This window comes from Camelina sativa, chromosome 4 (genome assembly GCF_030686135.1).
Source record: "Camelina sativa cultivar CO46 ecotype springtype chromosome 4, ASM3068613v1".
In the NCBI taxonomy this organism is placed as follows: domain Eukaryota; kingdom Viridiplantae; phylum Streptophyta; class Magnoliopsida; order Brassicales; family Brassicaceae; genus Camelina; species Camelina sativa.
This window is the reverse complement of record NC_141883.1, coordinates 22,181,585-22,193,776: the sequence shown is the minus strand read 5'-3', so window position 1 is coordinate 22,193,776 and position 12,192 is coordinate 22,181,585. Positions and strand designations below refer to the sequence as shown.

Sequence of the window (12,192 nt, the reverse complement as noted above, 5' to 3'; positions counted from 1 at the left end):
TTTCAACTATTTTTATAGTTTTGTGTCGATTCTAAACATACACAGCAAATGAAAGAATACTGTGCTGTTACTGCATCTTTGGACTTCACAGCTGCGCGGAGCTAAAAACGTGATCAGCGTAAGGCTTCGAAGGTTCTCGCTATTGGGACACATTATTCTATCACTGTGTGTAATAAACGACTCAAGAAAAACGACAATTTCAAACTATTGCATTTCATTTGATTGCACCCTCGCCAAAAAACTCCAAAACATTCGAGCGATACATTCCTGCCGTTAGTACAAACCGTACCTAGTTATAGCACACACATGAGAGAAAAACACTAAACGGAATACATTAAAACAAACCCTAGTTAAAACCCTCGCTGCCCTCCACAAACCCTAGAGGTTACTTATTCATATTATACACTACGGACTACTGGCAGCGGACACTCCGGTAGCTTATAGCTACTTCCCCTTGTTGGTGAACTTGGACTCGTCGATCTCAATCCCTTCCTCCTCCGCACGCTCTCCACCAGATTTGTCCATCGTACTGAGTCCTCCTTTTCGCCCCATTTCCTGATAACCTTCATGCCCTAACTGCTCCTTCCTGGCTTCTCCTCCTTTATGTCCCATTTCCTGATAACCCTCGCGTCCTAACTGCTCCTTCCTCGCCTCTCCTCCTTTATGTCCCATTTCTTGGTAACCCTCGTGTCCTAGCTGCTCCTTCCTTGTCTCTCCTCCTTTGCTGCCTATCTCCTGGTACCCTTCATGCCCTAGCTGTTCCTTCCTCGTCTGCCCTCCCTTGCTCCTTCCTAACACATATTCGACATAACATGAAAAGATTTTACACTACACTTTTATGCTATAGAATAACCTTAATTATATTAAGATATTAACTTATCTGATGGGTCGCGTATTGTCATATTTGAGCAGTACTAAGAACCAAAGTAAAGAAAAAGAAGTGGAAAGTTGTAATTTAAAGCAAAACCTTCAGCAAGATGCTCTTGAGCCTCGAGGCTTTTGCCGCCGGTGCCACCTTCGACAACGGTCTCTCCTTGCTTCGCCTTCTTATCGAGCTCTTCTCGGCTAAGTTGCTTTGACGCCATGTTCAAAAGAAAAAAAAACCGAACGTTGTAAGATAAGTATTTTAAAATGTACTTCGGTTGTATGTTCCGACTCAGATTCGGACGACGTAATAAATTCCTATAAATAGAAACGTTTGGGTTCCAAAGGAAACAAAAAAAGTGAAGTGCCACGTGCAAGAGAAGACGCGGCGAGACCCGAGAGAGTGGGCTATGTGGAGATGACACGTTGATGCTTACTCAGTCTACTTGCTACAGTTATTAAAGAGCTGCTTGACACGATCGACTCCAATTAACCTTAATCCATTTTATGTTTTTCCCATTAAATCTAAGATAATAAACCCACATTATGAGATTTTCTTGTTCAATGTGGTTTACATGGTAAAAATATCAGATATAATTTTATTTTCGTATGTCAATTAGATAATGTTATTATTGATTTGAAATCTGTGTGTATTCAAATTAACATATAAATGCAAAAACAAATTTATTTTCTTCTCTTTATATATATTTTGGACTTTGACATATATAACGATGTTTCATCGTTTATCATTTTATAATATTCTTATTATTAATATGAAGAACCTAAAAAGTGTTATTAAAAGAACATAAGCCATAATCGATCACGGATAATAGTTAGGACGAGAAAGAAGAGAAGTAGCTTCGATAAGTAGTGTGCATACGTTATTTGTAGAAGTCATTATATATTTATATTTTGGACCAAGTAGAAGTCATAGATTATATATATTATATAGAAGTCATGTATATATATATAAATTTTACGCCCTTAACTCTAAATACTAAATTATAAATCTTTAAAATTTTATACTAAATTTAAAATAAAAACATAAATCTAAAAAAAATTTAAAAATTAATTTAACATACTATAATTACATAGAAAATAATAAAAAAGAAAATGTTCAAAAAAAAGTATCCCAAAAAGAGATATTTCTAACAAATTCTCATATAAGTAGTTTTCAAAATATATATATATATATATATACTAAGCAGCCATCATTTGACGAGATATATACAATAAAACTTCTATAAATTAATATTTAATAAAATTGAGATCATACAAATTTATTAATTTAAAGAGGTTTTAATTTATCAATAAATTAATAATTATTAATTAATACAGACATTCCTAATTTGAGTATTTTATCAAAAAAGTTTAAAATAAGATTTAATTAATTTAATTAATATTTTTATAAAATGAAAATAATAATTATCATATTTTGAGGATAATATTCAAAGTTTTTAAATAGTACAAATATTAGAAATAAATTCTAACAAAAATTAGTGTGTATATATATACATATATTTTATATAATTATTAACTATTGATGGATCATATTTTTATAAAGGATTTTTGAAAAAAATATTATTTTACTATTTTATAGAATTATGTCCAAAATTACACTAGCCAACTTGAGACCAAAAAAATATATTAATTTATAACAAATATTGATTTATAGAAATGATATTGTATAAATGACATACAATATCATTTCTATAAATCATGACGCTAAAATATTTTCATGACGCCAAAAATGACATACAATATTTTCTTGACACCAAAAATGACATGAAAATAGCAAATTTTTGTTTTGGTATATACTTACCTTTCATTTATTTATTTCAAACTTAGTTTTTACCAAATTCTGAATCTACAAAACAAAAAATTAATTTATTCAAAAATTATTTTGCAGGTATGACTACAAATATAGATGGGAAAGGTAGAAAGGTAGATGTCACTATAATAAAAATATAAAAATATATTCAAATTTTATAAAAAAAAAACCAAAAAACTTATGATAATAGATATCTAAACTTTATAAAATTTAAAAATAATATTAAGAATTAAATTTTAAAATAATACAAAACATTAAAATCTAAAATACAAAAATTTAAAGGGGCATTTGCAAAAATACATATTTCTATATTTTTTTTTGCAAAAATACCCTTTTTATTGTCCTTTTCAATAATACCCTTTTCTATAAACAAAATGATTAAGTTCTAAACCCAAAACTCCAAATATTATCCTTCAAAACAATACCTTAAATGTAAAATAGAAAATTTAAACTTAAAAGAAAAATCTAAAAGTTACTGTAATTATTATGTGAAAATGGAAAAAATGAATATTTAAAAAAAAAAAGTATTTGTGAAAAAAAATATCTACAAATATTTGTAACGATTTCTCTAAATTCTTTACAAATACCTTAAAACATGTAACCTCAGTATATTAAAAAAACAATTCTTTAACCGATGCAGCCCCACAGAACTTAGTTGGGCCGGCTAATCCTGAAACAGCTCCCTTTCGGCCCATGTTGGAATAAAAGAAGTAACGTATAAACAACCGAAAGAGAGGATTAATCCGTAAACGGCGCCGTTTTGAAGAGAGTGTACACAAAGCGAAAACCCTAGCACCTTTATTTGAGCCAACACTTAACATTTTACGCTTCTCCACCATTTTCCCCCAATCGCTCCTCCTTAAACCCTAACATTTTCGCTTCCCCTTTCATTCGATTCGTCGAGAGTTATCAGAGATGAGTTCGGACGATGAGAGAGACGAGAAGGAGCTGAGTCTCACCTCTCCTGAAGTCGTCACCAAGTACAAGGGCGCCGCTGAGATCGTTAACAGTAATAATGCCCTCTCTCTTTCTCCTTTTCTTCTCATTTCGGTTTAGGTTATTTTTCACGTTGTAGCTTTAATCGAGTACTTGTTGCTTCTGGGTTTTGAATTGCAGAGGCGTTGCAGGTCGTTTTAGCTGAATGCAAACCAAAAGCTAAGATCGTTGATATCTGTGAGAAAGGAGATGCCTTTATCAAAGAGTGAGGAATTTTATTACTCTGTTACTCAATTTGATATTTTCCTTCGTTTCTGGTTTTATGTTATTAATGTAGATTTCGACCTCTTGATTGCTTTTAGATGTTTATGTGTTTGTTGTTATTTCTTCGGTTTGTTTTGGATAAAAGGCAAACAGCGAGCATGTACAAGAATGCTAAGAAGAAGATTGAGCGAGGTGTTGCTTTCCCTACATGCATTTCTGTGAACAACACTGTTGGTCATTTCTCACCGCTTGCCAGTGATGAGACTGTGTTGGAAGACGGTGATATGGTCAAAATGTAAGCTCTCTTTTAAAGTAATACCCTTTTTAGATGATTTTTCTGTATGATTCCACCTGTGTTATTTATGATGCTGTTTTGACTTTTGTACGTTGCAGTGATATGGGTTGCCATATTGATGGGTTCATTGCTCTTGTTGGCCACACTCATGTGCTTCAAGACGGGCCTGTCAGTGGACGTAAAGCTGATGTCATTACTGCCGCAAATACTGCAGCTGAAGTTGCTTTGAGGCTCGTACGTCCTGGAAAGAAGGTAACCATGGTGCTACTTTTACATGAGAGTTAAATTATAGGCTGCTAGTAGTGCTGGCAGTATATATGGTTTTCTGAATGGTTGTCAAGGTTTTGCAAACCCCAGATGATGAACACCTATTGATGGCTATGGATATTATCCAACTGATGCTTTTTGTCATAGTTACTCTGATGGGATTTTTTTATTCTGAATTTTTGTATGATGCTTTATTGGACTCACTATTGGGCATGGGAACTTTGTCTTATTGTGCCTCTCTTTGGTCCGATTTTTTTATATAAATTGTTTTCGGAGGAGGTTCCTGGAATTTTGTTACTTTTTTTGTAACAGAATTTCTTGTATGAGTTGCTAATTTCCTGTTTAATCATTCAATCCTGACATTGGTATCCTGTTTTTCTTATGACAGAACACCGATGTAACTGAAGCTATTCAGAAGGTGGCTGCAGCTTATGACTGCAAAATTGTTGAAGGGGTTCTTTCCCACCAGATGAAACAGCATGTGATAGATGGAAACAAGGTTGTCCTAAGTGTAGCCAGTCCAGAAGCAACTGTTGAAGAAGTGGAATTTGAAGAGAACGAAGTCTATGCAATCGACATTGTGGCAAGCACTGGTGATGGCAAGGTAATTGCTTTTGTTTATTTCATTTTGATGACTATTGTTGAAGCCTGTTCTTACATATTTCAAACTTGCAGCCAAAACTAATTGATGAGAAGCAAACCACTATTTACAAGAAAGATGAGACTGTTAACTATCAGTTGAAGATGAAGGCCTCCAGATTCATAATCAGCGAAATTAAACAGAACTTCCCCCATATGCCATTCACTGCAAGGTGTCTTTTGTACCTTCTTACGCAACTTATATATTCCAAAATTTCATCGCACCTACTAACGTTGCATGAGAGTACGATCAATACAGGTCACTGGAGGAGAAAAGGGCACGTCTTGGACTTGTGGAGTGTGTGAACCATGGTCATTTGCAACCATATCCTGTCCTTTATGAGAAATCTGGTAAGTATAATTAAGGTTTTCTTATATCTATTAACGTTTTAATCTCATAGCAGCGGGGCTCATGATATGTTTGGTTTTTCAACAGGGGATTTTGTTGCCCAGATCAAATTCACTGTTTTGCTGATGCCAAATGGATCGGATAGGATCACTTCACATACACTTCAGGAGCTTCAACCTACGAAGACCATTGAGGACCCTGAGATCAAAGGATGGTTAGCCTTGGGTATCAAGAAGAAGAAAGGTGGTGGAAAGAAGAAGAAAGGTAAGAAACTTTGAAATTAGTTTCCTAACATTTACCAAATATGATGTGATCAAAAACATGTTGAGAAAAAGGATTCATTTTGGTGTTTTGCAGCCAAGAAGGCAGGAGAGAAAGGGGAGGCTTCAACAGAGGCTGAGCCAATGGATGCAACTAGTAATGCTCAAGAATGAGTAGGAAGATTTCTCTTTGTTTTCTTTTAAAGAATTTTTGGAACTTGAGGTACCTCTTTCTTTGTATGTTTGGGTTTCAAAAGAGTCTCTTCTGGAAAGAAAAAAAAACAAGAAAAAATAGTTACTTTATCAACCTTGTGTTTTTTTATGCACAAAAACTTTCAGTATGTTCATCATCATTATTGCTCTGTTTTTTTTAAAACATAGTTACTGGTAGCCGTTAGCCAATTAGTTAGCATACTGATCATATCAAAAGCTTAAGCTCAAGTGCAAATTAAAAAATACCGGCTTGAATTGTGATCGTATGTACAATATCTTATGTCTCTAGTTTATGAGGTGGTCTCGTTTGTATATACAAAAATTTCACCCTTTAGAGATTCTAACAATTTTTGTTTGTGCCGAAGCTGTAAAATCTATGATAATTGAACATGGATAAATGCTTCCTCTTCTACAAACAAAAAAACAGGAACTTGTTAAAGTGAACACACAAATTCTAATCGAGAATCCTAAGCAACAAGTATCATCCCAATGGCTTTGTCAAGCAGGAGAATGTGTTGTTAGGTATTGCGCCTAGTGAGAATTGTGAAGAATTCTAATGTTTCTACCATTTCTAGTAAAAAGAAATGCTAACCAAACAAACCATTAACTCCCATTCAAAATTGATCTGGTCGTCGGAATAGTATCATCAGTATTTTTAACTTCTTTCTCATCAGATTAGTAATAAATAAATTTTTTAATTTACACACAAATCGAAGTAAAGACAATACCAGCTTTTGCCTTGCTTGGGTTTGAAATTGATTGATTAAACCGGGTGGTTAAATACAGTAAAACTTCTATAAATTAATACTTTTAAAATTAATATTCACTATAAATTAATAAATTCTTCTGGTTCCAATTTGGGCCGGTATAAAAAATGACACATTTCAATAAAATAATATGATAATATTTTTTTTAGAAATTTTATGTAAAAATATGGTATCATCAATATCATAAATTAATAATCATATAAACTAATATATATATATATATATATATATATATATATATATATATATATATATATAAATCTAGTGAAATATGATTCTATTTTTGTTTGTTTATTCTTGAATTTGCATTCTTGTTAGAGTTCATCTCTAATTTTTTCATTATTGTATTTTCAAATCATATCCATAAATTATGAAGAGTCATTGCGATAATTGCTTATTTAGTGATTGGTTTTAAAAGTACCGCAATATCTTCTACGACTTGATCATTAACATGAAGGATAGTAGTAACAATTTTTTTTAAACTCTAAACTTCTAACATTTTTCATTTTTACCTAGATAATCTATTAAACAATTGACATTCATCGTAATCGTAAGATTATAAATTAAAAAAAATCTTTAAAAATGTGAATGATAATAAAAGTATGTTATTTTGTAATAGAAAATTTTTAATATAAAAATGAAAAAATATCTTTATAAATTAATATTTTATTAATTTATTAATAAATTAAAACTTTTATAAATTAATAAATTTTCATTGTGCCAACCTTATTATTAATTTATATATAGAGGTTGACTGTATTGTAATTAAAACCCTCTAAACCAATCAAACGTTCTTGACGTGGTCCACATAGATCAGTGGGGCGGCTTGGCTTGTGGTTTCTTCTTTCTGCATTTACCAGAAGAAAACCCCATAAACCTTTCTCGGGAATTTTGATTTCCACGAGAAAATTCTCGAGGGAAAGTTTCAATATCTCCGGCAAAAAAATTCAGAAAAAAATGGCGGCTAGGTTGTTGTTCCGTCGAAGTTCTCAGATCCTCCGATCAATCCAAAAAAATCCTCAAATCTCATCATCTTTCGAATCACAATCCCCGATTTTTTATTCATCGACCACCGCCTCACCAGATCCATCGAGATTATCATCCTTAACCTTCCTCCGATCTCTCTCCATCGCTCATCGTGGTCCAACTCGTCCTAAAAAAATCGACATAGGAGCCAAAGCGCGTCAGATGCAGAATCGCCGGCTCTGGACCTACGCGTTAACCTTCAGCTGCATCGCCGGATTCGTAGTCATCGTCCTTAACCAATTCCAGGACCAGCTCGTCTTCTACCTAACTCCATCTGACGCTATGGAGAAATTCGCAGAGAATCCAACAAAGAACAAGTTCAGACTCGGCGGTTTGGTTCTAGAAGGCAGCGTTGCGCAGCCTGCGGCGTCTCAGGAGATGGAGTTTGTGATCACCGATCTGATTACAGATATTTTGGTTAGGTATAAAGGATCTTTGCCGGATCTGTTTAGGGAAGGTCACTCAGTTGTGGTTGAAGGATTCATTAAGCCGTATACTGATGAAGTGAGGAAAGAAGTGTCTACTAAAGCTGTTTCGAAGAAAGCTAGGAATCTCGATTGCTTCTTCTCGGCTACTGAAGTTTTGGCTAAGCACGACGAGAAGTATATGCCACAGGAGGTTGCGGCGGCGATTGAGAAGAATAAGAAGATTATTGAAGCTGCGGCCACGACGACGACTACTGAACAAGCTGCGGCAACGACGAGTGGACAAGCTGCGGAAGTGGCTTCGTAGATTGGTATAAAACTTTTTGAGTATAAAACTTTTTGAGTTTTATCACAATTTTTCCCAAGTTGGAGCATTTGGTGGGTATTGGTTCAACGTATAATGTTATATTTGATTATAGTTTCCGGAAAAAGAGTAGGAAGATTTGGAATTGTTATTCCAGGAAAACAGAGATTTGAGTTTTGTGTCTATTCGAGAATTAGGAGCAGAAATGTGATACACTATACAATAGCTTTGTATGATCCTGCAAAGCTTAAGCTAATTCATTTTCTTGTTATATTGATCAAATAAAGAACACTTTGATGAAGGATCAAATTTGCTGCCTGGTTCCTTGTGTTGTCGGATGTTTTGTTTCTGCTCACAGACTAGATTGATTTAGTGAAGCTTATCATCAGCTTGACCAGGTCACTGGTCACTGGCCAATAATTGTAAACGTATCACCAAAGTAGTAGCTTGTGTGACCTTATTCTAATCATGACTAGGTGCTATAGACAAGAGAGTGGAACTTCTTCCACAATTTCCTGTTTGCTGTTCTGGTTGTTCTAAGTTCTTACTTCGTTGTTATATAAATATGGGTCGAGCTTGTTGACAATCTCGAAGAAGATTAGACATTCCTTTAATGCATCTTATGTTCCAACTAGGCAATTCCTGGCTCTGAAGGTTTCAAGTTTGTACTTTCGGTGCCTCACTGCCTCTATTGCCACTGGAAATTTGCATCTTAAGAATTTTTAGCCTTAGAATCATGGCTAGATTGGCCTTTGTGTTGGCACCTGTATTTGGCTTGGTGCTTGATCACCAACTAGTAGTATAGTTGTGGTATAAATCGTTCCTCTATGGCTTCTGCATTTTTATCCCAACCGCATCTTCGTAGATGCATAAGTCTCTCTCAGTGCATGACAATTATCTTGTGGGTGATTTATGATTGAGCCGTCCGTCATTCAAAAAACTGACAATCAACTAGGGAACGAGACCATATTTCCTATTTGCTTCTTATCTCTCTAATGTATTTGTGGCGGTTTTGCCGACCAGATTTGGCACAATTCTGTTTAAACTCGGCACAGTCGTGTACAACTCAAGGACTGGCTGGTGTTCCATTCAGGGGCCAGTCGGTTGGATCTAAAACCGGTAATCAAACTATTTTCTGTAAGCTAAAATTATTAAAAACATACTTACACTTGTATGAAGTCCAAAACAGATAACCATAAACCATATCACAAATTATTTTGAAAAATCATCATATGTATAGGCTATAACACCAAAATATGAAAATATCTGAATACTGTACAAACAAACAAACAAAAAATCCAAAAGTTGTTCACACCTCAAATAAGTCTTTTAGAAATTCTAATTACGGAAAAAAGGAAAATAAAAAATAAATGAAAAGCCGTGTTCCAGGAGTAGGATTTGTATGGCTTGAGCGGTGATGTGATGTGAATCATCATCATCATCATCGTTTCGTACAAATACCCTTAGAGAAAACCCTAATTTTCTTGCTCCCAAGGGTTTTACTTTCATTCTCAATTTCTCTCATACTCCTTACTAATTCCTTTTTTCGAAACGACGATGATGCATAACTCAACCGACGAATCGGAATGGGAGGTGAGACCTGGTGGTATGCTCGTCCAACGAAGAGACGACGACGCTGCTCCTTCCGACCAACCTCCTCCTCCTCCCCAGGATCCCGACTCTGCTTCCGCCGCCTTTTCTCAAACCATCAGAATCAGCGTTTCCCATGGCTCATCCTCCCACCACGATCTTCATGTTTCTGTTCACGCCACTTTCGGTAACAAAACAATGCTTCAGCTCTTTTCCGGATCCGTTTCTGATATCAAGGAGTTTATGATAATTTTCTTGCTAAATCTAGTTTGTGTTATGTTTAGTTAAGATTGATATGTTTAGGCTCGAATGTGGATAATATAACAGGGGATGTGAAGAAAGCTATTGTTCAGAAAACTGGATTGGAAGCTACTGAACTCAAGATCTTGTTCAGGGGAGTTGAGAGAGACGATGCTGAGCAATTGCAAGCTGCTGGTGTTAAGGATGCGTCTAAGCTTGTCCTTGTTGAGGATCAGAACAAGAGAGTGGAACAACAAGTTGAACAGCCTCCTCTGGTAACTGAAGAGACGAAGAAGGCGATTGCTGCAATTCTCGCAGTCACAGAAGAGGTCGATAAGCTTTCAGATAGGGTGAGAGAAATTTATGGCTGTGTCTTTTTTGGTTGTTACTGTAGGAGAGGTAATAAGGAAGGATTGTGATTTAGCGAATTTTTGTTTTTTTGAAAATGTTAGGTTGTTGCTTTAGAAGTTGCTGTGAATGGAGGGACTAAAGTTGCGGTAAAGGAGTTTGATATGACTGCTGAGCTTCTCATGAGGCAGTTGCTTAAATTGGATGGCATCAATGCAGAAGGAGATGCTAGGTTACAGCGTAAGGCAGAGGTTCGTTTTTTTTTTTTTACTTTGTTACGTTTTTCATCTTGTGTGCATAATGAACATGTTTACCCGATAAAGAGTCTTGATAGAGGTGTAAGATATATGAGTGTTTAGACATATATTACTTATATCCATGGGATACTACAATACTTGTGTGGCATTGAGATGAGTTGTAGACTTTGGTAAAGATCCATTAGGATTCCATATATCGTTTTTGTTCATTGTACATGTAGACAGTATGGTGGTAAAAGTACATTTTGGATTCCTTAAGGTTTGGAACGTTTGTGTTGTTGCTTCGTTGAATTGCTTGAGGTTTTTCTTCTATCATAAGTCTATATTGAGGCGTTGAACATAGATATGGATTGATTGGGTTTGTGTTGGCAGGTGCGTAGGGTGCAAATATTGCAGGAGAGTGTGGACAAGTTGAAGGCAAGATGTTCAAATCCGTTTGTGGATCAGAGTAAAGCCGCAGCTGTAAGCACTGAGTGGGAATCGTACGGAAACGGTGTGGGAAGCTTGAACCCTCCTCCGCCAGCTTCGCCTTCTGCCAATGTAACTCAAGATTGGGAGAGGTTTGATTGACATTTTATTATTGTTACTACGTACTTTGCCATAAAGGGAAAAAAATTGATTATTATTGCTACTGTTTTATCTTTTTGGTATTGTTAAATTGGAAAAATGACCATAAAAAGATATCGGTTTTCAACCTTTAATGTCTACATCAAATATGGTAGTATCAGTCTGGGTACATCTTTTGTTTTATCCCTAAGTTAGATTGATAGAGCTCATGTTGCAGATATGTTATATGCTTACTGTTACAGTATTTTCAGTCACTTATAGACTACACGTTTTCTCATATAGGAATGTGAAACATGGATGATCCGGTATGGTTCGATCGGATTACCTAAATGGATTCAACGAGTAATGTGTGGATTGGGTTTACTTAACCCATCTGAATTTGATGTACCAAATTAATCCGGTGTTAACCCATTTGAATTTGATGTACCAAATTGATCTGGTACGGTTAGATCGATTACCCAATTTGTGTAGTTTTGTCAAGTATTTGATGGACCAAATGAGTAATGGTGCAATTCGTATATTATTTAGTTTCAAAAATGAATAAGTTCATCGGGTTTGGTCAAACGAATCGGAATGGGTTATGGATGTTGATCATCCAAACTCAATACAAAATCAAACGATACCATAGTTTACTATCCAGATTCGAAATCATATAATATATGAGATTTCCAAGAAAATCAAAGATATTTGTTGTATGGCTAAATAACTTATTAGGTTGAAACATTGCTTGCTAGCCTGAAATTTTACTAG

At 35.0% G+C, this 12,192-nt stretch overlaps 4 protein-coding genes across 5 annotated transcripts; 3 read left to right on the top strand and 1 right to left on the bottom strand.

Annotated features, from left to right (window-relative positions):
• Positions 1 to 189: 189 nt before the first annotated feature.
• LOC109125043 (uncharacterized) lies at positions 190 to 1,174 on the bottom strand. The gene is made up of 2 exons (XM_019244725.2): positions 968 to 1,174; positions 190 to 791 (listed from the first exon to the last, which is right to left on the bottom strand). Exons 1-2 carry the CDS (start codon positions 1,083 to 1,085, stop codon positions 445 to 447), a joined length of 465 nt encoding a protein of 154 aa, XP_019100270.1. The 5' UTR covers positions 1,086 to 1,174; the 3' UTR covers positions 190 to 444.
• Positions 1,175 to 3,440: 2,266 nt separating this feature from the next.
• On the top strand, positions 3,441 to 6,058 carry LOC104781014 (ERBB-3 BINDING PROTEIN 1). The gene is made up of 9 exons (XM_010505579.3): positions 3,441 to 3,704; positions 3,812 to 3,896; positions 4,041 to 4,190; positions 4,289 to 4,442; positions 4,846 to 5,061; positions 5,133 to 5,269; positions 5,356 to 5,447; positions 5,533 to 5,709; positions 5,803 to 6,058. Exons 1-9 carry the CDS (start codon positions 3,611 to 3,613, stop codon positions 5,877 to 5,879), a joined length of 1,182 nt encoding a protein of 393 aa, XP_010503881.1. The 5' UTR covers positions 3,441 to 3,610; the 3' UTR covers positions 5,880 to 6,058.
• Positions 6,059 to 7,460: 1,402 nt separating this feature from the next.
• LOC104781012 (cytochrome c-type biogenesis protein CcmE homolog, mitochondrial) lies at positions 7,461 to 8,741 on the top strand. The gene has a single exon (XM_010505578.3). The coding sequence runs from the start codon at positions 7,643 to 7,645 to the stop codon at positions 8,441 to 8,443; it is 801 nt and encodes a 266-aa protein (XP_010503880.1). The 5' UTR covers positions 7,461 to 7,642; the 3' UTR covers positions 8,444 to 8,741.
• Positions 8,742 to 9,704: 963 nt separating this feature from the next.
• On the top strand, positions 9,705 to 11,979 carry LOC104781011 (BAG family molecular chaperone regulator 4). Of its 2 annotated transcripts, XM_010505576.2 has the most exons (5): positions 9,705 to 10,217; positions 10,358 to 10,620; positions 10,723 to 10,869; positions 11,248 to 11,435; positions 11,725 to 11,979. In XM_010505576.2, exons 1-5 carry the CDS (start codon positions 9,998 to 10,000, stop codon positions 11,741 to 11,743), a joined length of 837 nt encoding a protein of 278 aa, XP_010503878.1. In that variant the 5' UTR covers positions 9,705 to 9,997; the 3' UTR covers positions 11,744 to 11,979. The 2 variants fall into 2 exon arrangements, with proteins under 2 accessions (XP_010503878.1, XP_010503879.1); XM_010505577.3 differs by lacking the exon at positions 11,725 to 11,979 and having other exon boundaries at positions 11,248 to 11,571.
• The last annotated feature ends 213 nt before the right edge of the window (positions 11,980 to 12,192 follow it).

Bases quoted from the DNA above. Each gene is read 5' to 3' on its own strand.
- LOC109125043 (XM_019244725.2), bottom strand. From the start codon at position 1,085: ATGGCGTCAAAGCAACTTAGCCGAGAAGAGCTCGATAAGAAGGCGAAG. The intron at 792-967 runs GTTTTGCTTTAA...AATATGTGTTAG, and splicing joins TCAAGAGCATCTTGCTGAAG to GAAGGAGCAAGGGAGGGCAG.
- LOC104781014 (XM_010505579.3), top strand. From the start codon at position 3,611: ATGAGTTCGGACGATGAGAGAGACGAGAAGGAGCTGAGTCTCACCTCT. The intron at 4,191-4,288 runs GTAAGCTCTCTT...TGTACGTTGCAG, and splicing joins GACGGTGATATGGTCAAAAT to TGATATGGGTTGCCATATTG. The intron at 5,448-5,532 runs GTAAGTATAATT...GTTTTTCAACAG, and splicing joins TGTCCTTTATGAGAAATCTG to GGGATTTTGTTGCCCAGATC.
- LOC104781012 (XM_010505578.3), top strand. From the start codon at position 7,643: ATGGCGGCTAGGTTGTTGTTCCGTCGAAGTTCTCAGATCCTCCGATCA.
- LOC104781011 (XM_010505576.2), top strand. From the start codon at position 9,998: ATGATGCATAACTCAACCGACGAATCGGAATGGGAGGTGAGACCTGGT. The intron at 10,218-10,357 runs GTAACAAAACAA...ATAATATAACAG, and splicing joins TTCTGTTCACGCCACTTTCG to GGGATGTGAAGAAAGCTATT. The intron at 10,870-11,247 runs GTTCGTTTTTTT...TTGTGTTGGCAG, and splicing joins GGTTACAGCGTAAGGCAGAG to GTGCGTAGGGTGCAAATATT.